The sequence below is a fragment of the Drosophila mauritiana genome, chromosome 3L (assembly GCF_004382145.1).
Source record: "Drosophila mauritiana strain mau12 chromosome 3L, ASM438214v1, whole genome shotgun sequence".
NCBI lineage: Eukaryota > Metazoa > Arthropoda > Insecta > Diptera > Drosophilidae > Drosophila > Drosophila mauritiana.
In genome coordinates, this window is record NC_046669.1 from 2,806,863 (window position 1) to 2,829,975 (window position 23,113).

The 23,113-nt window shown below is 41.2% G+C and overlaps 2 protein-coding genes and 1 long non-coding RNA gene across 20 annotated transcripts in view; 1 reads left to right on the forward strand and 2 right to left on the reverse strand.

Annotated features, from left to right (window-relative positions):
* Positions 1–132: 132 nt before the first annotated feature.
* On the reverse strand, positions 133–6,361 carry LOC117140154. Its single transcript, XR_004459405.1, has 2 exons — positions 5,881–6,361; positions 133–207 (listed from the first exon to the last, which is right to left on the reverse strand). It is a non-coding gene; the product is annotated as an uncharacterized LOC117140154 (long non-coding RNA).
* A 4,866-nt stretch (positions 6,362–11,227) lies between these two features.
* On the reverse strand, positions 11,228–19,448 carry LOC117141454 (protein spaetzle 5). Its single transcript, XM_033304908.1, has 6 exons — positions 19,169–19,448; positions 16,419–16,563; positions 16,208–16,362; positions 14,193–14,456; positions 13,368–13,880; positions 11,228–11,726 (listed from the first exon to the last, which is right to left on the reverse strand). The coding sequence occupies exons 2-6, from the start codon at positions 16,479–16,481 to the stop codon at positions 11,558–11,560; spliced, it is 1,164 nt and encodes a 387-aa protein (XP_033160799.1). The 5' UTR covers positions 16,482–16,563; positions 19,169–19,448; the 3' UTR covers positions 11,228–11,557.
* A 2,884-nt stretch (positions 19,449–22,332) lies between these two features.
* Positions 22,333–23,113, forward strand: part of LOC117139719 (potassium voltage-gated channel protein Shab) — a 56,400-nt gene continuing 55,619 nt past the window's right edge. For all 18 annotated transcript variants that reach the window (XM_033302237.1, XM_033302240.1, XM_033302244.1 and 15 more), the window contains exon 1: positions 22,333–22,354. The gene's annotated coding sequence lies outside the window, so the exon portion shown is untranslated. The remainder of the gene's footprint in view (positions 22,355–23,113) is intronic.

Here is a 23,113-nt window from a genome sequence, read left to right on the forward strand (position 1 = left end):
ACTTGTTATTGGCTTTAATAGTAATAATATTTATATTTCATATAAGTTGTGTGTTTAGCCTAATTCATTTTACGCCTTTTGTTCGTTTGGTTTTCAATTTTGATTTTGGGCCGAAAGGTTTCTTTTTTTTTGTAAGTTGCTTAAAGAGCTTCCAAAGTATTTTGTCTTGTTGTGGCCGCCGTTGTTCTCAAATCCTTTGATTGAAAGCTGTAAAAATGAGAAGAAAAACAAATTTGGTTAGTAAAGTTTCAGTTGGAGGTGTTTCTGAGTTTCTTATAAAAATATCCTTGCTGAATACTTTTCTTGCCCATTATGCTTTTTTTTAATTTCTCTGTTTCTCTTTCCCTCACTGGCCTCAAACATCTACAAACTTCAACACATAATTATGGTCTTTGACTATATAATGAGCGGCCAAGTCAGCGAGGCAGGAAGCGGCAAAAAAAAAAAAAATAATAAAAAACGAACAGCGAAAAAAATGAGCCAAAGGACACTCACTTCTGGCTTTTTATTGCCGCTGCTGTTGTTGTTTTTTCTCGATTTTTTTCTTTTTTGGCTTGTAAGTTATGCTGCCAAGTTGGTTTTGGCTTTGTAAAGCCTCACACACACACACAATCGCACACACACCTGCGAAACACACTCACTCACACAATCACATAAGCGTATTTCAGTTGCCTTCAACGCCGTTGTCATTTTCTTGCCTTTTTTCGCCATTTTTGCCCGCTCTTGTATCTTTTCCTTTATTTTTATTTTTATTATATTCTTTATTTTTTGTGGCACAGGTGTACTTTTGGTTTCTTTTTTTGTTGCCGAGCGCGTCCTTTGGCTTTTTGCATTTGGCCAGCGAGCATTTCGTTGCGCTTCACAAAGTTCATTGGGCTCGGAACCTGGGCTTTTTCATCACCACGTCGGCCAAGATGATGATGATGATGTTGATGAGGATGATTTTAATGTGCGAGGATGATGATTATGTGTGCTCTGGATGCGCCTCGAGCTGCATCAGCAAGCTGAGCTGCATTAATGCATGACTTTTGAGGTGTTAAAGTGAGTGAAAATGGAATATTAATAAGTTCGGCTAACCAAACCCTCGGTTCTTGGAAATTTATTTTATTGAAAGCATATATCAGTTAGTTAATTAAGCAGAAGCTATACAAATTAAATTATAAAGACAAAGATTGCTTGGAAAGTATTAAATACCATCATATTGTAGCAATCCTATTTGGCATTGCGCGCTGGTACCTAAGATGTTTCCCCTAAGATTTCCCACACTCAAAATTAACCTTCTTGCATCCCTGTGCACATTTCACCCCCGAAGTTTCGCAATGGGGAAACTTTTCGCCTGATTTCGGTTGACAACTGAGTCATCTGCCCCATTGTTCTCGTTCGCCTTAATTTCTTTCGGGTTCCTTGAGGTTCGCGTTGCCTTGAGTCTGCTGCACATTGTTGCAGAACGACAATTAAAGTCTGATTATTTTGTCGACTGCAATTTGCGTGCTGCAATTGCCCCGTCCCTGCCCTTTCGCCCCGTCCCGCTTGCTCCCCTCGTGCCGTCTCGCTCACATTATCTTTGTGGCAGTGCCTTCAATAAAAACGGTAAAAGGCCAACGGCCAAGCGCAGCAAACCAACAAAAAAAGGAGGAAAAAGCGAAGAAGAGAACCTGCAGCGAGGAAAAAAAACACAAAATGTTGCAGCTGCCACAATTTGCTGCACTTTCCGTTTTATGCGATTCCGTTTCGCGTTTCCACTTCTGGCCTTTCATCCTGTCCTGTTCTGCAGCTGTAACTTTGGACTCGTCCTCCGCCTCCGGCCCCTCTGTTCCTCCCTTTCCTGGGAGAATTACGAGCTACGAGTTACGAGTCTTACGCTCGACATGGCGCGATAAAGATCCCGATCCCAATCCACCGATCGCACCATTGACCACTCGCGATTTGGTCCGAAATTGGGCCAAGGAGTTGGGAAAATGGCAACATGTGCAGCGTGCAATTAGCTCTTCCTTCTTCCTTGGCCCAAGCCAAATCGCAACATCGAAGGGAAAAGTTATGATCTATTCCATGCCATGATACCGAAAACTTAGTATCCTCAGCTATGGAGCCCTGTTTAGATAGCTGTTGGTAGTAAAACGTATCCATTTCTTGAAGAGAAGTACACTTTCTTTGGTGTTTCCATTGCCACCAAGTAGTGATATAACCGAAAATTATATAAATTGTTTGTCAATCCTTATCCGATCGAGTTTCAAAGTTGCTATCTTATCTTATCGTGCTAAGCTCCATGGCGAAGTTTCAATGTTATGCATATACGGGATGGTCTATATTGACAGGGATTTCTATTTAGAACTGTGCCAGTATTGGTGTATGGAAAAATATACTGAGAAAACCAACCGAAAGCAGAAACAATGACCGCAATTCACTTAAATTTCTTGTTTGCTGCTCACGCTTAATGCAGCACATTTTTGCAACATGTATGTACAATGTACGTACAACATTCTTTATTTTCTCGCATTTTGAATTTGCGAATTAAACACGCAGACCAGACGCACACAGAAGCACTATATAAGTACATATATGAGACCATATATGTGTATGTGACTGAACAATGCGTCATTTGGAAAACAAAGTCGCTGCGGAGTCGTGGAATGAAATGGCAGAAGGCGGTTTAGAATCTAGGTGACTGCGAGGGCTGTTTTTTGGCAGTATATACATATGTGTATTATGTGGAGGGGCGGGAGCCTCACAGGACGAGGAACTAGGCTACACACACACATGCACAGGAGCGTTGCATGTGCAGAGGAGGAGAGCACGTGAAGCCACAGGACGAAAACAGGAACGGAAACAGAAACAGGAGCAGAATCTGGGGTTTCTGCTGTATCCAGAGGGAAACCATCTACCGGTGCTACCTGTCGTTGTTTGACTTCGCATTTGTTTGAACTCAGCCGAGCCACCAGAAATGGCAGAGAAAAGTGGAAAATATGATGGAAATTCGAGATGGGCTTGTGGACTTTGCGATACCCTTAAATCATTGATGCAGATATTAGCCTGTTTCGGGCTAGGATAGTTAATCAATGGAATGGTATACATGTATGTTCAAACATAATAGCTCAAAATTTGTATTACCATGCAATGCAGCCGTATTAATTATGAATTCGAATATTTGGATTGATTTCGAACCCTACAGATACTATCCTACCACACAAGTGCGAATACTCTTAGCCACATCAACCTCTTTTGATAACAAGTGCAACCAACGACAGTTGGGCAGCAGCATGTTCCGCACATCCCATTTCCCAGGATCCTGCAGGACGCCCCGTCGCCTCCGCCGCCTCCTCGGCAGTCTGCCTGTCAAGCTGACGCTCCATTTGTGCAAATGAAGTGCTCCCCTTTCCCAAATGAACCCCACGTCCTCGTCCCCATAACCAGTTTCCCAGCTCATCCTCTTCAATGTAATATTTTAATATGTTATCCGAACATTGTGCGCTTGTTTACAACTTTTGCTCATATGAGGATTGTTCAAAAGCAGTTGGGCTAAATATTTATTAACATTTTTCCCCAGCACTGCGCTATTGCGAAACTATTTTTCGGGCCATAATAAGTTTGCATATTTATGCATGTTATACAATTGCCAAATGTGCAGCGCAGCAAGTTAATGAATAAAATTCCATTCCACTTTCGGTGGGGTGCATCCTTTCGGCCGGGTAGCATTTCAAGAAGCCCCACAAACTGGCAAGTGGGTGGGGAAATTATTTCATTTTATGTTAATGATACGAACTAGACGGCTGAAATTGCATTTCTTTCTAAGGTGGTGGATGTACTTAATCGAGTTTATATTGTGCGGAAGGTAGCTTGAAAGTCAAGTCAAATACTATGGAACGTAGGTAGTTTTGTAAAAGCTGTTTCTAAAGCCATCAAATGCAATAAATTGTTTTTAGTGAAGCGACTATTACAATACTATAAATGATGAAGAATATTTATACGAAAACTCAATTTCAACTTTAATTTTTTTTGTTCAAGCTTAGAACTTGAATGCTTCAAAATATATATAGTATCTGAAAGATATTTTCTTTAAATTCCTGCCGCGAGTTAATTCGCCTGGCAGTGCCTGCTCCACATCTCGTTCCTCGCTGTGTCACGTGCAAATTGAGTTGTGCCGAAGGTTGGCGGTGCGCTGTATGGGTATATGGGTGTATGGGTATGGGTGTTTGGGTGTGGGGATGGGTGGTGCGCGGAGTGGTGCGGTGGTGCAGGTGTGGATGAAATGAAACGTGCTGTGGGGCCCAATGAAGCCATGCAAGGAGTCCATGGACAGGCATACGAGGCTGAGTATTAAGCGTATATGAATGGGAGTAGGGGCACTTATGCCTCGCATTTTCACCCACATCCCAAAAAAAGCACCACCCACTTCCCGTGAGTGTGTTGAGATTTACGAGTTTGTCATTTGCCTTGCCTGCTTTCAAAGTCACGCACGTTACCGTTAACGAGTGGAGGGGTGAGGGCAGGGGCAGGGGCAGGGGCAGGGGTTATATCCTGGGTGTTGTTTATTTTTCTCTAGGTCAAAGCCTTAATTTGCCTGCGTGTCCTTTTGCCAACTTTTATTTTGGGCTGGTGTGTTTTATGAATGAATCGTGGGCGGCGGAAAATTGTAAACAAAATATGGCAGCTATATATAGATTCATTGGGGGTAAGGCAGTAATAAACTTGCAGGCCGCCGACAAATTGCATCCAACAGATACAGATACAGATACTGGTACAGATATACATTCGTTGAACTTGAACTTCTTTCGCGGCCTGCGCCTCAATTTGTTTGGTTTTATTATTTATCTTTCTTTAAATTCTCTTTATTGCCATGTATCTGTAGCTGTATCTTGTAGGAGCACAAGTATCTCCTTCTGTGTTTTTAGCTTTTCGCTTTCTGTTGTGCTTCTCGTTCCCTTGTACTCTTCTTGTTTTATTTTCTGTTTTCGGCGCTTCTGTTCTGAGCGCGCCAAAAAGTATCTTGAAGATGTACGCACGTTACTGTTAGTTACGAGTATCTGTATCTTTGTATCTCTGTGTGTCGCTTTCTGGCACGTTTTCAGGGCCTCGGCTCAACTCTTCACAACCAGAAGAACTTTAGGGCCCGCTGCTTTTTAATTTAAGTTGGCGCTAAGACAAACGCCAAATGTATCTATCAGAAACAGTTCTTCTTCTAAAAGTCATTACTCATTTCCAAAACTGTTCGTCGTCCGAAAAGAGAAGACTCTGCCTTTACTGTAATATTATTTTATTTTGTTTATTTGTCTTGCACAAATAAAGCTCGTTGAAATTTCCTGCTTAGGTGATTGTGATTTTATTCTTTGGGGCTCCTTTGAGCTTGCACTTATTGTAATTTGATCCTCGGATGACCAATAACAATTGTTATCTCTTTGTTTACATGTTTACGCTTGGAAAGTATTTCCTGTGCCCCAAATGCAAATTTCAATTGGAAATTTGTTTTTCTTCAGCTTTCAGTCGAGAGGTGAGTTTAATTGGGGGATTAGGAACAAAAGCGTAGAGTTTTATATTTGATTGGAGCTCAACATTTTTATACATTCGCTCAATTGGCTTTATTAATTGGAGTCGGTTTTTTGAAAGGGATATGGCCAGTGTGTTTTGTTTCTTGGAAACGCTCCTTAAGGTTCTTTTTCAAAGAGTTAATTATGTTCTGTATGCGGCTATTTGTCTTTTTGTTTGATGCCTGTGCTTAATTAATAGAAAAAAACTCAATTATTTATTTTTCTTTATAGATGGTACCACAAATATGAATCATTGATTTTAAAATGTTTATATACTTAGCATAGTTATGGATAAATAGAAGATAGACATAATCCCGATTTAGATATATATGTATATTGTTAAATCCCTACTACAAACCTTAGTTGTTAATCCATGTCCTTTCTCGAGAGTTTCCCTCGGAAAATGCTGAGTACTTAGAAGCTATTGGAAATCCAAGCCAGTTTCACTATCCATTTGCCGTCCGTCGTTGGACCGTTAGAAAAGCCGCGAAAAACCGCACGAAAACGAAAGTTGACAATAACAAACCGCGACGCGAAAACGGAACGAAGGGAACAAAAGAAGGAAACCGCGGAAATTGCAGGAAAACCCAGAGAACCGAGCGCGAAACTGGAGCTGCAAATTAAACCGGGACTTGGATGAAACGCTGAAGAACTTGGAGCTGCAAATGCGGCATCTGCGGGAGTTCTTGATTTTGTTTTGCTCTTGGATATTCTTATTCACTGGTCACATTGGTCACATTATTTGGGGCTGACTGTTTTAGAAACTGGAACAAGTTATTCGCGAGTCCTTGAACTCGATCACACCCACACCGAAGGGATAGTATATCCCCGAAAATCAGAATCAGTTAGTTAGCTAGTAAGTCTCACACGCACTCGCACTCGTTTCTAGCGCTCGAACGGCGGCGGCGGTGCAAAAGTCCGTGTTTTGTAGGAAACTTTTCACCCGAAGGATACACAACAACTGAACTAACTGAACTGAAAATGAAAATGAAAATGAAGGAGCAAACATAAAATGTATCGAACAAGTTCGTGTTCGAAGCGAGCTGGTTCATGTTCGCATCGAACCAGTGCGGCCTACAATCGAACTTGAGAATACAACAAGCATGACGAGCCAATTCTCTTAACTAGCGGTTTAATATTGAAATTATACAATACAATACAATTCAATACTTAACCATTTTTAAAAAATGATTTTTAATTTATTTTTGTGTCGATTACTCATACGTAAAATACATTCATTTTTAAATTTAAACAACATTGAAAGAAGAGCAAGTTTCTTTCGTGTTCGAATATGTATTTATTTCTATGTTCCCTAAAAAGTTTGTAAATTCTTAAATATTTAACTTCGAACTGCTGCTTGTTGCTGTTGCGCTTGCAACTTTTGGCTCGAGAGTCCTGGCACACACACAAGCACACAGTCGCACGCACACAGTTACATTTACAGCTGCATGTCCTCTCTCTTTCATTAACACACAAGCGCACACACACACAGCTGCAACAAGACACGGATACGAACATGCGGCGTTTGAAGTGCGCTTTTGTTGCTGCTGCTGCTGTTGTTGTTGCTGCTGCGCCGCTGTACAGTTGTTGTTCCAATTAAAAATTTTTTTCCCTAGTTTCGCGCTCACAATGCGAACTTGCAATCTATGTGCACTACGAGATATTTTCTGCTGCCTTTGTTTTGATACCCTAACCAATGATAACTTAGCTTAAGTAGCAATAAAACACAATGAATTCAAGGATTTTTCTTCATTTCAATGCTTGGTAATTGTGGTATAGTTTAATGATTTATTTACAATTTTATCAGAATAGAAGTGCTCGCAAAATGAGTTTCGATTGATAAAGGCATTTTGAGTATGCAACTAAATTGCAAGTCTGCATTTTTGCCAACTTCAGGGCATTCGCAGTTCGACCAGCCGAATAAGTCTTTCTTTCCCGCTGCTGTTGCTGCGGTGCCGTGGACGTTGCTGCGGTGCTGTTGCTGCCACTGCTGCGCTGGACGCAGGACACGGAGGCAGGACCTTGTGGGCATGTGCCATATATCCTGGCATTGCACTGGCTGCCGTTGCGGGATTTTGGTACAATTTGCCTGCCATGTTTTGCCCCTTTTTTACTTTTGAGCAAAGAGCGGGGGAGGTTCTATATGTCAGTTGATTTCATTTCACTTTTTTCTCGTGGCGGTCCTGTTGCAACCTCGTTTCATGCCAACTATTAGTGGAGCTGCCATTTTTTCGCCATTTCATAGAGAGCAATCCACGGCGGAAAATGGAAACCTTGACAGTTGCATTGTTGCCTGGCGCTGACAGAGAAAATAACAAAACAAAGCGAGTACGCGCAACGCTGCTGTCTATTTGCATTGCGTAATGGAAAATCATTCAACCTAGGGGCACAACCCTTAACCGACTTCGAATCCTCCGCAACCGAATCTCAATCTGAATCCGAATCCTCCGAACACTGACCTGTCCCATACGCAGCGCATACCCATAAAATCCCTCGAGGAACCTCGAAGAAACATCTGCACAAACAACAAGATGCAGCCGGCCTTTTCTCCTCTTAGATAGTTCTTAAGTTCACGATCCGCAGACAAGTTCTTCATAGTTCGGTTTTCTGCACTCGAAGCTGCTGCAAGTCTCTCTTCGTAGTTCTGCATTCCGCTCTTTGCCTTTATTTATACTTTTTTCGCTCTTATTTGGCTTTTGCGTGTCCTTTGTGAGGACAGCAAAGGACATTCACACTGCAAGCAGCCACAATAAAAAGACGTGCGGCAAAGGAAACCAGAAATGTATCTGACAGTTGGTGCTGCAGAAGTATTTGAAAAATGAATGAAATGTGCGCACAAAACATGAACAGAAAAATAAAATATTTAAAACAAAAAAAATGATAAATGTAATACACTGAAAATAGGGGTAAGATTTATTAGCCAATTTCAAGTATGTATATCCTTTAATAGGATAAAATGCTGGCAAATGTGTAGGAACGCCAATAAACTTACGAATACACGTTGAGATATGTTAGGCCAATAAGGTTGGTTATAGGAATATTCAAATAAAAATTAGCATATTTTTCGAACTAAAAATTCAAGTGCAGCCAACTCCTAGATCGATTCAATGTACCCAGCGTGTATTCAGACTAACTTCTCCAAGGACAAACGCTGAAGAAGAGTGAAAATCACTGGCTGAAGTTGAATGCACCATAAGATGCATGGCACATCCAGCAGGACCAAAGCATCCTGTGGCTGCATATCCTCGCCACGTTTTAATTTATTTCATTCCGTTTAAAATCCGCCAGTTGGTCGCGGGTTTTTTATCAACTCACAGCTCCAAAGGAGCATTTCCAGAGTAGTATCTCGGTATCTCAGCATCCGAGTATCTGGGTATCTCAATGTTTTCTTCATTTTTTTTTTTTAGCTTGGAGTGGCAAATGCACACGTAATACGAGTAAAGCAAGCCAAATGCATTAACAGCAACAACAAGCCGCTAGAAAGAGAAGGGCATACCCGGAGCGAAAGAGAGGGATACACACTCGCACAGATGCATACATATATATTTTTATTTGTGCCATTACAGCCCTCGTTGTTGTACGAGTTTTGAGTTTTCCGAAACTGAAATCATGAAAGGAGCAGATGTTAAATTTTTATACACAACGCACAACAACAGCAACAACGCCGAAGCTGGCAGCGCTGCCGCTGCATTGTTGCTGTTGCTGCTCCTGACTTGTTGTTGCTTTTGATGCCTCATTCTGCACTGCTCGTCATCAGTAGGACATCTCTTTCGCTCCCGATTCGGTTGCCAGGCAGCCGTAGTGCTGCCCTCTCCTTCTAACCGCCTCTACTGGTGTTGTTCGACTGCCAGAAACTTCAGCTGCTCACTGCTGTTGCTGTTGTTCTAGTTGTTGTTGGGTTTTCAAGGGATTTCAAAAGGAGAGGGGTGGGTAGGGGGCGATATGGATATTGACCGTCCTTAGAGGAGCCTGCAACCCAAAAAGTTTCACTGGCAAAATCACATTTGGAGCTGGTTCATCTTATAGGAAATAATAGACAGATGTGCTTAAAATTAAAGTAGTAAAATGAATATTAAAATGAAATTAATATTATAAATTGATCATTTACAATACATACTTTTAAATTTATTATAATTATAGGAAGGCATATAGATTTATTCCAATAATGATGAAAAGGATCAATTAAACAAAACATTCGATATTGCTGTAGTGCAAACTTATTTTTATAATTTTCCCCTTAAACCCTAATTGCAACAGTTTCACCTTTAGATCGCATGTGAGTTGGATATGTTTTGTTTTGCGGACTTATCCTTACCTGATTTGTCAATACCTTTTTACCTGGTTTTCGACTGCGTATTGGAACAATAGTTTTCCATTTCGTGATGCTAATCATTGCTAAAACTCCGCACAATACAAGCAGGCAGGACTCTTTTTCTCTCGCTCACATACATATCCTTATAGAGGACAAATTAACCCTCGGCAGAGTCACGGGGTGTGGAATGGGCCTCAATACTCAATGCAGCTCTGTGGGTGGGTTCCATCCCACTGTGCCAGTTTGAATCGCTGCCAGTTGAAAATACCCACTGTGTGTAGGTTGGAGAGCAGAGTTTTCCACAACAGGTACGAAAGATAAGTACAACGGGACGAGGCTGTTGCACCTTAGTTTAATTGAGATTTTCGACCATGCACACACTCGAAGCCTGACTTATCAGTATATTTTGCACTGGTTATGCAACTGGAAATATTGCACAACTGGCTGCAAGTGCTCATAATTGTTCACGGGTATTTATTAAGACACCTGGGATGTTCTACGATACAACTGGGGTTCGATGAAGGACACTCTAGTACTTAAGGCTTAGATATTAATAGAATTTATAGTTCAATATTGTAAACATACTTCCGCTTTATCCCAATAAAAAACGATTGAGGATCCAGGATCCTCAAACTTCAGCTGCTCCTCGTAGTCTCCATTATGTCACCAACTGGGGCCATCTGGAGCACTTTCCGTGCCACAGATGTACGGATACGTGGGCATACATCATCGGGTAATAATGCCGGCCATCAATATATCCATTCCATGTCCTCTGACAAGCCACGCCGCCGTATCCTCGAAGGCCTCCAGTCCTCATCCGTAGCCTCATCCCTCGATCCCCAACAATCCATGCATGACTGACCCCCTTTTTTGAACAGCGTTTCGTGCGCGTGACACCTGATGTTATTTTACGATTATTGTTTCTGGATTTATGGAACGCAATTGCATTTGCAGCACGGCAGGTGTTGTTGCTGGATTGCTGCTGGTTTTGCTGCTTTTGCCGCTGCGGAAATTCCCATTTCGCCATTGCACAATTAAAAGTTGCGAATCCTTCGGGGCTGCGTTGGCAAAGCGGCCAAAGGAATAACTATATTAATTAAAAACCACAAAATCCGATTTGCACTATGCCCAGGGCTTAATAAAATTGTTTGTTGAAAATCTACCTGCGTCATTATGTGTTTTGCCCGGAAATGAAATGTGTGCAGTGCAGGACTCGCATTCGAAAGAGTGGAGCTTACTCGGATTTATGGTGTTTTGCTGCACTGGCAAGAGTTTAATGACCCCTTTAAATTTAAACTTTAATGAATTCTTTTTAATTATTGCAGATTTATGGCAGCCAGTTACCCATTCAACTTATTTAGCCCAAGATAAATAGTCTCTCAATTAACTTGAAAAAGCATCGCCTGGAATATTTGTTTATTTGATATCCATTAGATCGCTCACAGGGTAAGACTAATGCTACTATGCAAACTCAAAGGTATTGTGTGGGCATAAATCCAATTTGCACGCCTCACTCGATGTTTTTGATTTTAAATTACATTTTTAAGAACTACATTGTGTGTTTGTGTAACAACATGAGAGATATTGAGTGTTTCGTGTGTGGGTGTCGTGTTTGTTGTGTGTGTTTTCGTATCATTTAGTTATCAGATATGAATTTGCCAAAATCGCCGCTGAGAGTATGGTGTCCTGGTCTCGTCCTTCGTCCTTCGCCCGCTGGACACATTTAATTGGCGGCTATCGTGCAGACACAGCAACTGGGAAACCAGAACGTGTCCGTGTACAGATTCTGCCCGTTGCCCTGGAGCGCAATTAAGCGTTTTTGCACAAACTTCTGCTCGCATCTCGAGTTGTAGCCGTTGGGCAATTCGCACAGGTTCGAGCAGGTGTTCGAGCTGGAAAATAAACGGAATCGGAATAAGTGCCGATGCGAATGCGAAATACCAAATGCTAAAAATCAACAATTGCCCAGAATTTAGTTGTGGGCCGCTGGCCGTAAATAAGGAGCGCCGGCTGCGACTCCTTCGAAGGAGGAAGTGCGCAGATCTGCAGTCGCAGGCGGACCAGAGTTGAAAGTTTAACGAACTCGTTAAAACGGGAATCGTACGTAATTGATAAGGAGTCGCAGACGCAGCCTGAGCGGAAGCAGAAACGGTACAATCCCTGCACTGGAAGTAAATATTATCGATCACTGGAACTTATATTAAAGATTTTATTTCTATCAGTTCAGATATCCATCTTCTATAGTTTACAAAATAAAAGTATCTGGCGTTTCGAATTAATTTTAAAATATATATGTATTATATTGAATTTCTCTGTGTGTAGCCCTGCTCCTAGCTGTTCTTCGGCAAAGATTTATGCGCGCCTGCGTAGGTACTCCATTTGGTTAAACAAATTGCGCCAAGTACCGGGCTCAGTGCTAACAACAAGTGGCATTGGAAACGGGGAAGGGATTCGGCATCAGTAAGGGACTCGATTCGAGACTGAGGAGCGGGATGAACGGGCAACAATTAGGGCAGCGTTGACCCAACCCAAAGAACCAGAAGCAACCTCACCCCAATTTCTGGCCCTGGCATTTGTTTGCGCTTTTTCCGGATGAGTGTGGAAAGGTTTTCGAGTAGCGTACGCATCCAAAAAAAATATAAAAAGGGGAACGACCAAGCAGAGGGGAATAAAACAGGGGACAAGGACACGGCCTAATGGCAGACTGTGCCCTGCTTCGGTATTTCTCACTCATTTTTCGGGGTGTGATAATTCGTTCAACCGCAATTATGACTGCGTATAAACGGCCTTAGTTCGACCTGCACTAACCACGTGCCCGGTGGGAAAGGTGCGACAGGGACAGATGCAAGGAAAGAGATGGCCGGCAAGGGACTTCCCCTAGTCACAAAAAAATCAAATAAAAGAGGGGGAAACCTCTGCGTCCCGCTGCGAATTATTAACTTTGGAATGGGGTTGGCATGACACCTAGCCACTGATTACAAGTGCTGAAAACCGTAAGGGGTGAACCTCCGGATCAGGAGGAATAAATTCGAGTAATCAGTGAGGAAGGCTACTTCAAGAACGACTGGCTCGCCAAGTCACTCACATTATTCCCTAATGCTAACAAATGGCTTGTTATTTAAAAGGATAACGAAATACTACTAAATTTGTTTCAATACAGAAATAAAACAGGTAAGTTCGCTGATTGAAGTAAAAGGTGGCGGGACAAATTAGAGACGATATTTTTAATGTTAAAAATTTCAGTGCATTAATTGAATTACACAAATTTGAATTGAATTGTATTATATTATACAAATAAATATTCTAAGTCAGCTGTATCATGTTTTCAAACCGTTAACGTGCAAGCAGTGCACTGCACAGGGCGCTTAGCCGAGACACAACCCCTGTGTAAAATTAATGTAAAACAGATTTGAAATACAATATTTTAAGGTTTAAATCGTATAAATAAGGGCAATGCTAACATCAATATTCGTCAAAGAACATCCTATTAACAACGATTTCTTCGATTTCCCATAAATCGTTCTGGTACTTACGCGCAAAGCTCCGCCTTGACCATCTGACGAGCGGTGTTCTGCTCATTGACCACGAACATCCAGTTTCCGCGACTATTCAGTGCCGCCTGCGGGGTGATGAACTGCGATGTCGTCTGGCAGAGGGTGGAGCGCCCCGGACTTTGGCGCTTTGTCCTCGAACGCTTCTTCAGCGGATTTGGGGCTTCCACGCCCACGATATCCAAGAGATCCATGTTGAGCGAGACATCGCGCTTGCTTTTTGGGTGTTCCTTTGCCGGGTCGTCCTGTTCCTCGGCCTCCTCTGTTTGATCGTTCTCCGGCTCCACCACCTCCTCTTGAACATCGTCGGGTTGCCTCTGCTTCCGACTGAGATCCCTGACTAAGCGCTTCAGCCAGAGCGTGGCATTGTAGGGAGTCGACTTGCCACCCTGATTGAAGTACAAGTGACCGCCAGAAGATGAGGGGCCTCCGCCCTGGGAGTTATACCGATGACCCGACCGATGACCTCCACCGGATGAGGTGTACAGAAGATAACTTGAAATGACGATTGATTCGGAATTATACAAACATGCAAAAACTCTTTAAAACCACACATCACCATTTTTAATTTGAAATTCATAGGATTTGTGTTGAGAGTAATACAATTTTAATTAGGTTCTTAAAATCCATTCATGGATTCATTTTAAAATTACTATTTTCAAGGTCAAGATCTTTCTTTTTTCTGTTGTGGTATAAACAAATTGAATCTGAATCAAAACCTTGAACAACATTAAAAGTAAGTGTCCGGAACAGGCGAGTTTATGTTGCTGGTCATACATATAGGTTTATTCTTTATCGAGTACTCACGTGGGTGCTTCTGTAGAGGGATTGCTGACAAAGAGCGGGTTTCCACCGCCAGACGGCCTCTGTGGATTACCCCCGAATGGTGTCTGATAACTATATCCATTGAAGTCCTGGGCATTGGGATCGCGGGGCGGGAAGATGGACTTGGGATCGTAGAAAACGGGAGTATCGTGCCACGCAACAGCCGCAAAATCCTCCCAGGTTTCGTCCACCAACAGAGTGGCGGCCTCATAGCCCCACTTTCGAACGAGGCTCTTTATGAGATACCTATAAAATATACATAAAAATTGTATTATGGTAAAATGATTATAATTTATCTTAAATATATATAAACAAATTTATCTTTGGCTTTTATTTTTTTATTGGGTCTGAATAAAATTGTTTTCTGTGTGTTCATAACAAGAGGAAAATGACCTTATTTTTGAGATTTTTTTTCCTGCGTGCAGTGGGAAACAATGAGTGATGCAAGCTGCGATGGTTAACAGGCTGGGAAAGCATCGCCACTTGTCGGAGCCACAAATTATGCAAGTCACAGAGCGGCTGACTGACAAGTGCCAGAAATTGCTATGGAAATGGTAATTGCGGTGTTGCCCAAGCCAAATCAAATATGAGTATCATAATTAATATGCGGCCGCCGGGCAGGCGAAAACGACAACAAAAAAATATTGGTAGGCGCAGACATCGTAAATAATAAATTGGCAATGGCTCGGTTTATTTTTATTTATCATTTCTTATCACCAGGCATCGCATGCGCGTCACGTGCCACAAAAACAGGCAGAGAAAGGTAAGGGTTAAGGGGCGAAAAAGACCCCACCTCTATATTTATATAGTAAAAACCCGCTTGGGGCTTTCCCATATCTTTAATTTTTTGGAAATTATGCAACACACAGAAATTCCAATGCAAGCATTGTAATAAAAATGCCTATTTAATTGCCGCGTCGGCGCCGAGGGCTTATCAAGCCATTCGCATTACCATTACCAACTAACGCACATTTTATTTAAATCCGAACCGAAGAAATGCTCTAAAAATAGACAAACAAACATGGCCAACCAGTCGCGTGAAGGCGGATGATAAACAAACACCTAACACTACAGCATTTGAGAGCCATCTTCGAGCACGTAAGACAAAAGATGCACTTATAGGGTCATGTGGTGAATAATAGATGCTCTTTCATTGGAGTTCCTTTTGCAATATTCAAAACCATGGTAGGAAGTTAAGATTTTGTAAATTACATTCTTACGATCTTACAGCCATGATCAAACTGGAATTTATATCAAAAAATAAATTTAATAATGCTTTTGCTTTTATTTTCTTTGAGTGTATGAAATGTATATATGTTGGATTCCGAACAAGACAATATCTTCAAGACCCAAGTCTTATCAGATATATAATACAAATATTTTAAAAACATCAATATAAGCTAGATGTTTTATTCATTGGAAAAAACACGTTGTTCTGCGAAGAAATCTGAAGCACACCCAAAATACCCTGGCTCACGCGCCAAAACGCCGGTCGAAGCAACTTAAGATGCCCCGAAGACACGATTATTCATTGGAGGCATTCATAAATATTCGAGAAGCACGCGGCCAGTCGTCGGATAGTCGCCAAAGCTATACCAGATACTACATACATGTGTGCTAGTAGGAGCCAAACAAAAAGTGTCTTGAACTGTCAATTCAAGTTTATTGGGTCAAGGCATTCGCCCAGCTGGCTGAGAGCAGAAGCACCCAAACAGCATCAGTACGAGTATCTCAGCATCTGAGTATCTGAGAGCTTGTCGCGGAAGCAGCCACAAAAGATACTCACTCGATGCTCCTATGCTAATGCGATGCCAGCGAACAAGTTTCGATTTCTATAGCGAATTAAATTGGAGCCCAAATTGTCTCGTGGCCAAACATTTGTTTGAAATGCATTTAAATGAATAGAATATTGATTAGAGCCAGACCTTTTGTTTTATCCATATGCTTACGGTACTTTATACATACAATATAGTAGTCCCTTATGGTTCTCTACTCACGTGGGGTAGTTGTCGGCGTGCTCGCAGTACGTCTTTCCTGGACGGGCACAGGTGGGCGTTTGTCCAGGTGGCGCCGGGAGGAACTGGCAAGGCGGTGCTCCATAGAGGCCACATGGCGGGGGCGAGCTGTGGGCGGCTACTGTATAAGCTAATATCTGGAGAAGGGAGATTTTAAAGTATCTTAAGGAGTAGTGGGATAGGAAATACTCACCACATAGGTAAGCAGAACTTGGTTACAACTAAAGGGGGGCGGACGTTTAATACTTTTTGTCATTGTCAATTCATTCGCCGTCGACTTGCATTTGCATTTGACTCGATTGCGATTCAGCCACTGTCTTCAACGCGAATTCGGAAATCTGAAGCGAAAGAGAAACTGCCATGAGTTATTTGGTCAGATATTAGTCGCAAAAAATGGCAAATACACGACCATTTCTCGCACCATTTCCATTGGGACACGAAACAGACAATAAGTGATGGTTTTTCCGCAGCGGAAATGCTTCAAAGTGCTTATTTGTTGCCCAGAGTTCACTTGGGCTTATTGTTAAGTCAAACAATCAACAACTAAAACAATAACACAAACACGAACTACACCACCGACAGCCTCTTGAGCAAACAACAGGCAAACAACTCGAACAACTCCCGTAAATAGCGAAAATAAATTGCCAAAAGTGAAAGTGACGAACAAGCTCCAGACAACAAGATTAAGTATACGCAGATTAAGTATACGCCGCGGAGATAATGGACTGGTCACGCCCCCATGCATTGTGGGGGCGTTCTCAATTGGCGACCCGAGCTGTCAGCTAATGACAATACTTATAAACTCTAATGATTTATTAGCGCTTCTAATCGGAATTTTAAAGTGGCGGTATTTAAATCGCATGTTTTATAGACAATTTAAGATAAGATCAATGCAAGAAATATTTTAGGGGATACATTACCAACTTTTGGAGAGTATGTATATTTAATAATAAAATCAGTTTTTATTGCGGAAACTATGAGATAACTTTGACCAGATTTCGGTGGTTAACAATGCTTTTATATGAACAAGAAGCTTAGAGAAAAATCCCAAAATGTTTCCCGTATAAAATCTACTTCTAAAATCTGGAAAAATCAGAAATCCCGTAATTAAACGTTAATTAACAGCTGACATAACTAACGAAAGTGAGGAAAAAATAAACAAAAAATGTTATACAAATATTTTAATTATTATAATGTAACAATGCTAACAAGTGATCAAATATAATGCTGTCACAGTCAATGGTAAAAACCGGATTTCGTGTCAAGTTTTGCCTTAGTTTCAATATAATGTGTGCCACAATTATTTATAGAAAAATAAGCAATAACAATTGCCTTTAACACTCAGACATGGGGTGCCTGTAAAAACAGCGAGCATTCAAGAATCAATTGGAATTTATACCGATACAAAAACACCTGCCACAAGCTGCGATAGGATTTCCGGGATCACAGGCTCTTTTGCACGAGCCAAGCAAAACAAATCAGTCAACAAACAAGCGCCAATGACAAAGTGTCCGTCAAGGTACACGGGAAATAATTATTTTATTAATATTAAAAAAGAAAAAAAATAAAGGAAACAATTATAATAAAAAAAAAGATTCGCTGCGAAGACTTTAATATCAGACAGAAATTTGAAACACGAAATGTTGTTTACTCTTAAACAAGCTAGGCTTAAAATGCTTATACAATTTTTATAAAAACCCATATTTCTCCGAGATTAAAATAGCTTAGATATTTTGAAACTACGTTTCAAGCCATGTTTTCTGCTGTGCATCGAAGCCAGATTTAGTGTCTGCGATCTGCTAATGGAGTCTTGCACATGGCTACACCCACGTATCGCTGGTATTTCCCCGATGCCAAAGTTGCGCCAGGCGATCACCTCATAAATCACAGAGCAGCCAAAAGAAGTTGGACATGGGTTTTGGCATTGTTTCCCTTGGCAACTTTAGTGGCCGCGTGTTTTATGGTGTGTTTTGGGCCATTTGCACATCATTAGGCCGACGGGCCAAAAGTTAATGAAATTGTTAAAGATCTTTGACCAAGATTTAGCGGCTAATCCATTGGCTGCGGCTCCATTTTCTAAATTGAGTGCTCAAAATCGCTGGCCCTATTCAATTTATTTGAATGATTTGGCCGCAAAATCATCTATCTATATTTAATTGATTATACTCCGCCTGAGTAATGATCGATTGTCAGATCTTTATCTTTGTCTCGCCCAGACATTCTCACTTATTCACCCGATTGGCACTTTTTCAGGGGATAAGATATTTTGTTGGCATCTAATTGAAGCATTAGCAGGCTACAAAAAGAGCTGAATGAAATGAAATGCTGCTAATTAATTATAAAGCTATTTAATAATAATGATTGCTTATTGAGTTTTTATTAGGCGTGTTTTTGACATAGGAAAGTTTTAAGCTCTCTAGTTTAATTAATTGGTAAGCTTGTATACTTTCCACAATATGTGTCTTTACTTCTATTAATTTAAAAAACTACCAAAGAGACAGACACTGGACATTTATTCCAAAACCTCTGAATTATTTTTCTCCACAAAGAGGTTGGGTTATTTGAAGCTAATTTAGGGACTAAAACAATGGATTCGATTGGAGGCAGACAAATAGCCGGGCTTCATTATAATTTTTTAAACATATATTTTATGCCTGCATTTAGCTAAGAAATTAAGCACGACTTTTCAAGGTTTTTTCTCCCCACTTGATTATATTTTGTTTGTATTTACCCAAAGTGTTGTCTGCATTTTTTGTGGATTTTGTTTTGTGATCGCTTTGATTTAATTTGTGTTTGCTGGTTTCCTAACATTTTGGTTACAAGTGTATACAAAAAAAAAGTAAAACAATCAAGCGTTATAATAAATCAGAGCTGCGATGACGAACCAATGAAATTTATTAACTGATGGCGGGAATTAAATTATTCAATTTATTAATTACTCACCTAGTGTGCGGCTCGTAGATTTTATTGGGCTTTTGCTTCACAGTATTTGGCAAATGTTTATGATCACTATGTGCACTTCTGTCGAGCTTAGCTATGCTCTTTGTATTTAAGTGAACTATTTTCTCTTTTTGCCACCGAACTCACTTGAAAATTCTACTAATTAAAAAACTTAACACGTACCGAAGAGCGCGGATATTTCGGTTTTCGGTTTTTGGATTTTGGGTTTTCGATTTCGTTTTCGTTTTTTCCGTTTCACGCGTTTGCCAATGCTCACGGCGGCAGCTCGTAGCCAACTGAGCGGTCTTAGCCAAGCTAACAGCGACCCAGAGCCGCAAACTCGGGAAAAAAGGCAGAGAAAAGCAGAGCTTGGGTCAGAGCAAAAGATATAGCCGGCTCTGATCTCCCAGACTAATCTCTCAATTTAGCCCGCTCAACTTTGAACTTTTTGGCCCGTGATTCATGTCGTTGGCCACATAGTATAATATGATATGTGCGGTTTTCTTTTTCTTTTTTGGCCCGATTCAAGACCGGAAGTCCAGTGGTTCGCGCCATTCGATATGACGTGCGCCTTATTTATTGACCACTTTTATTGTTTATTTTACATTGTCGCCAATATGCGAGCTGCAATAAAGTGAATTTATTTAAATTGTTAATTTTTCTGCTCGCCAATTGTTGTTCGTCGTTGCCGCCGGTTTTGGCCCATAGATACGGCTCATTGTTCGGGCGATGAATTTGGATTTTTATGGCCAATGAAGGTCATTTAACAGCTTTTATCTGTCGCAGATTTGTGACTGCTGCCGTTGATTTGATTTGGCGCTGCCTCCGGCCCAGACATTCAATGTTGGCAAGAAAAGGCTTTTAATGGCCAAGACCACGCACAATTGTAGGAGTTACCTCCGATTTTGTCTCTCGGCGAAGGCATTTAAATCAATTTTGTGCGTTGCCAAAGCTGAAATTATGGCTAATTTTTCAGCAGAGGTATATTGGGATCCGATTTTTTCCATTCCTAATAATTATTTACTTTACCTAGCGAAAGTAAGAAAGCGGTGAGCAGTAATTTCTCTGTCAATTTATTTGAAAGTATTAAATATATATTTGCACTGCGTGTGTATATAACTATAAAAAATAAAAATAAACTTATTTTTTGCAAAAGGTTGAAAGAGATGTATACCGTATGACAGCTTTTAACTAACAAAGCCTTAAATTATTATTAATTATTATGTCGTTCAAAGTTTAAGCCAAATAGGCCGAAAATTATCTAGTAAGATATTCAAGATTTTCGAAAAATAAAATTTAACTTAGATTAGGCAGGAATTAATGATTTTAATGCTATATTTAGTGATAAAAATGAGTGTGCTTACATGATTTTCTCACTGGGTATCTCTTAGTCCACTCTCCGCTATCTCGAACATTATTTATGTTAACAGCTGATTGCCAATAGGCAATGTCCCATAAAACAAGAGCTTTGCACTCTCAAATCTTCCGAGGCGTTTTTGGAATTTTATCCGTCGCCTTGTGGGCTTCATCGTTCAATTTTTGGTTTTTGGCTCCAATTTTGCACAACTTTCACAAAGACGAGACCTAGACCGAGGGGCAGAAAAGTACGGGAAAACCCTCGCCGAAATCACGATATGGGGAGCTCCAAGCTCTTATCGAAAATGGTTTTTAATGCGTTTTTAAGTCAAATTAGTGACTTCATCAGTCTGCCGGCCGAGCAGGCTCAGATTCGATTTGAGATTCACTTAAGCCGCTCATTAATCAAACTCCGAGCCCAAGGTATCGGGACCAAAGGTATCATTTTATACCTATAACTATCGCGGCTGCATATGTATATAACACGTGGAGGGGCCACTCCCCCAACTTCCCACCGCCTTCGCCGTTTTAGGGCTTAGCTGCAATTGCGAAAGGGTTAATTAGGGGCTGGGTCCACCAACTTAATGCCGCCGGTTGGCCAACGAAACCATTAAAGCCGTTGATTGCCCTGGGCAATTCGTACCTCTGTCGCATTATTTTTGGTCAACTAGCTCGCCGTACATCACCCGCTGCCCGTGACGTAATGGCTATAGGTGCTTAGGGTCGATCCGCTTAAAGATCTGCTTACTTTATGAGGTTTCCCCTTTAAAACAAGAAACGCATCGAAGCCGCCCCGAAAACGCTAGAAAAAGTCGTGCGCGTCGCCTTTTGGTTGTGATCTTCGATTGTTAGCTGTCAGAAGCTAAGTAATACATCACACGTTTCTTTAATGTTTATATTTTGATGAAAAAACCGGTCTACTTTTTTCATTTTTAATTATACAAAAAAGTCAAAATAATTTTAATAATTATGTTTATTTTACTATCTCTTAATAATAAGGGAAAACAAAATCGTATTACTTATAAATAATATGAGCAAAGCCATATTTAAAGTCTCTTTTATTTTATGACTACCTAAATAAATATGTTTTCGCATACATTATCAAACGCTATTATCTGCGTTGCGCATAGCAACACTATTAAAACCCAAAAGCGATTCGCCGGGTGTCTTTTATGATTGTTTTGCCATAACAGCCTCCTCCTGTCACTTAGGGCATAATTTATATTCATGACTGGTCAAGGCGGCCAAAGAAAACCGAAGGAGGGGGAAACCAAAGGGAAGCAGGAACTTTTCACCACATGTCCTTCAGATAAACAGGATAACACAAAAGAAAACCATATGCCTGTGATTTCAGCACGATAAACTGTCTTGTGTTTCTCCTTCGTCGACGCCTGTCATTTAAACTAAACGCCCATAAATAATGTGAACTTAATAAGTTTGAATGGGCTTTATAGGGGATTTTATTTTTCAAAAACTCAACAAGAATTTTACGCAGGCATTTGGGAAAATAAGGTTGCTGTATAAAGTAGCTTGGGCATCGGAAAAAAGGTTTCTTTAATTAGTTTTTAGGTTTTTATACATCCTTTATGGTATGTACTGTGGTTAGATACCGCTGTGAACACACAAAACACCAGCTAACCCCCGTTTGTTCTGGTGCTTTTCCAAGGCCCTCCGCCCCTGGCGACTTTTCGAAACGCCGTGTGCTCGTCGGCCATCAGCTGGCCGCAATCTCACCACGACGTCGGGTAGGCGTCGGCAGCGCCGGATCCGGCAGCAGTTGCTCCGGCGGAACGCTCTCAAAAGCGCTGGGCCACAGCTGAGAACGGACGTGTGGTGGGTGCCTTTCTAGTGCCTGAGGACTCGCTTCGGTCGTGTGTCGCACGGCGTATACTTAACATTGGACGCCTAGTTCGGTGGCGGTCGTGTTCTGCTGGATGTTTGTCGGTTGGTCACTTGGTCAGTTGGGCAGTCAGTCGGCGGCTGGCCAGCAACTGTTACCAATCCAATGCAACTACTGGCCTGGCGAGAAGGCAAAAAAAGAAGGAAAAAGTGTGTGTGTGCGCGGAAAGTCGTGAAAAAATGCCAAGAAGTCAATGAGGAAAAATTAAAAATTTCGAAAATAAATCAAGTGTGACACGAGAGAGATTTCCGAAGAGAAAGCAAAAGAAAGCACAAATGCCGAAACGTCTAATCCGAAATCTAAATTTTTAGTGACGCGTTCAAAAGTGCAGAAAATGTGGCCATCGGAGTCAATCAATTGATTTTTCTTTCGAGCAGAAGCTGTGTGCGGGAAACTCCAAGAATTTGTAGCTCTTTTTGGGGTCACAGGACATTAAAAATGCCAGGCCAGCATTTTCGGGCATTTGTGTCGCAAAAACTACAAGATTCGCCTGTCGGGGTAACAAAACAAATTGCCAAACGGAAGCCCAAATACCAGATCATCGAAGCAACGAAAAACAGGGTCATATGATTGACAACGGTTAAACGGGGGTTGCTAGTTGGCGTCAGGCGGCAAAGTCTGAAAAGTCTGAATAGTCGGAAAAGCCAGACAACAGACGCGGCGTCGCAATAATCATAAAGGCAATAACAACA

What these genes read in the sequence shown, in the direction of transcription:
- LOC117141454 (XM_033304908.1), bottom strand. Translation starts at nt 16,481, where the DNA reads ATGACAAAAAGTATTAAACGTCCGCCCCCCTTTAGTTGTAACCAAGTT. An exon ending in AAGTTCTGCTTACCTATGTG is followed by an intron (nt 16,363 to 16,418) that starts GTGAGTATTTCC and finishes TCCCTTCTCCAG; the next exon opens with ATATTAGCTTATACAGTAGC. An exon ending in GTCAAGGCGGAGCTTTGCGC is followed by an intron (nt 11,727 to 13,367) that starts GTAAGTACCAGA and finishes TTTATTTTCCAG; the next exon opens with CTCGAACACCTGCTCGAACC.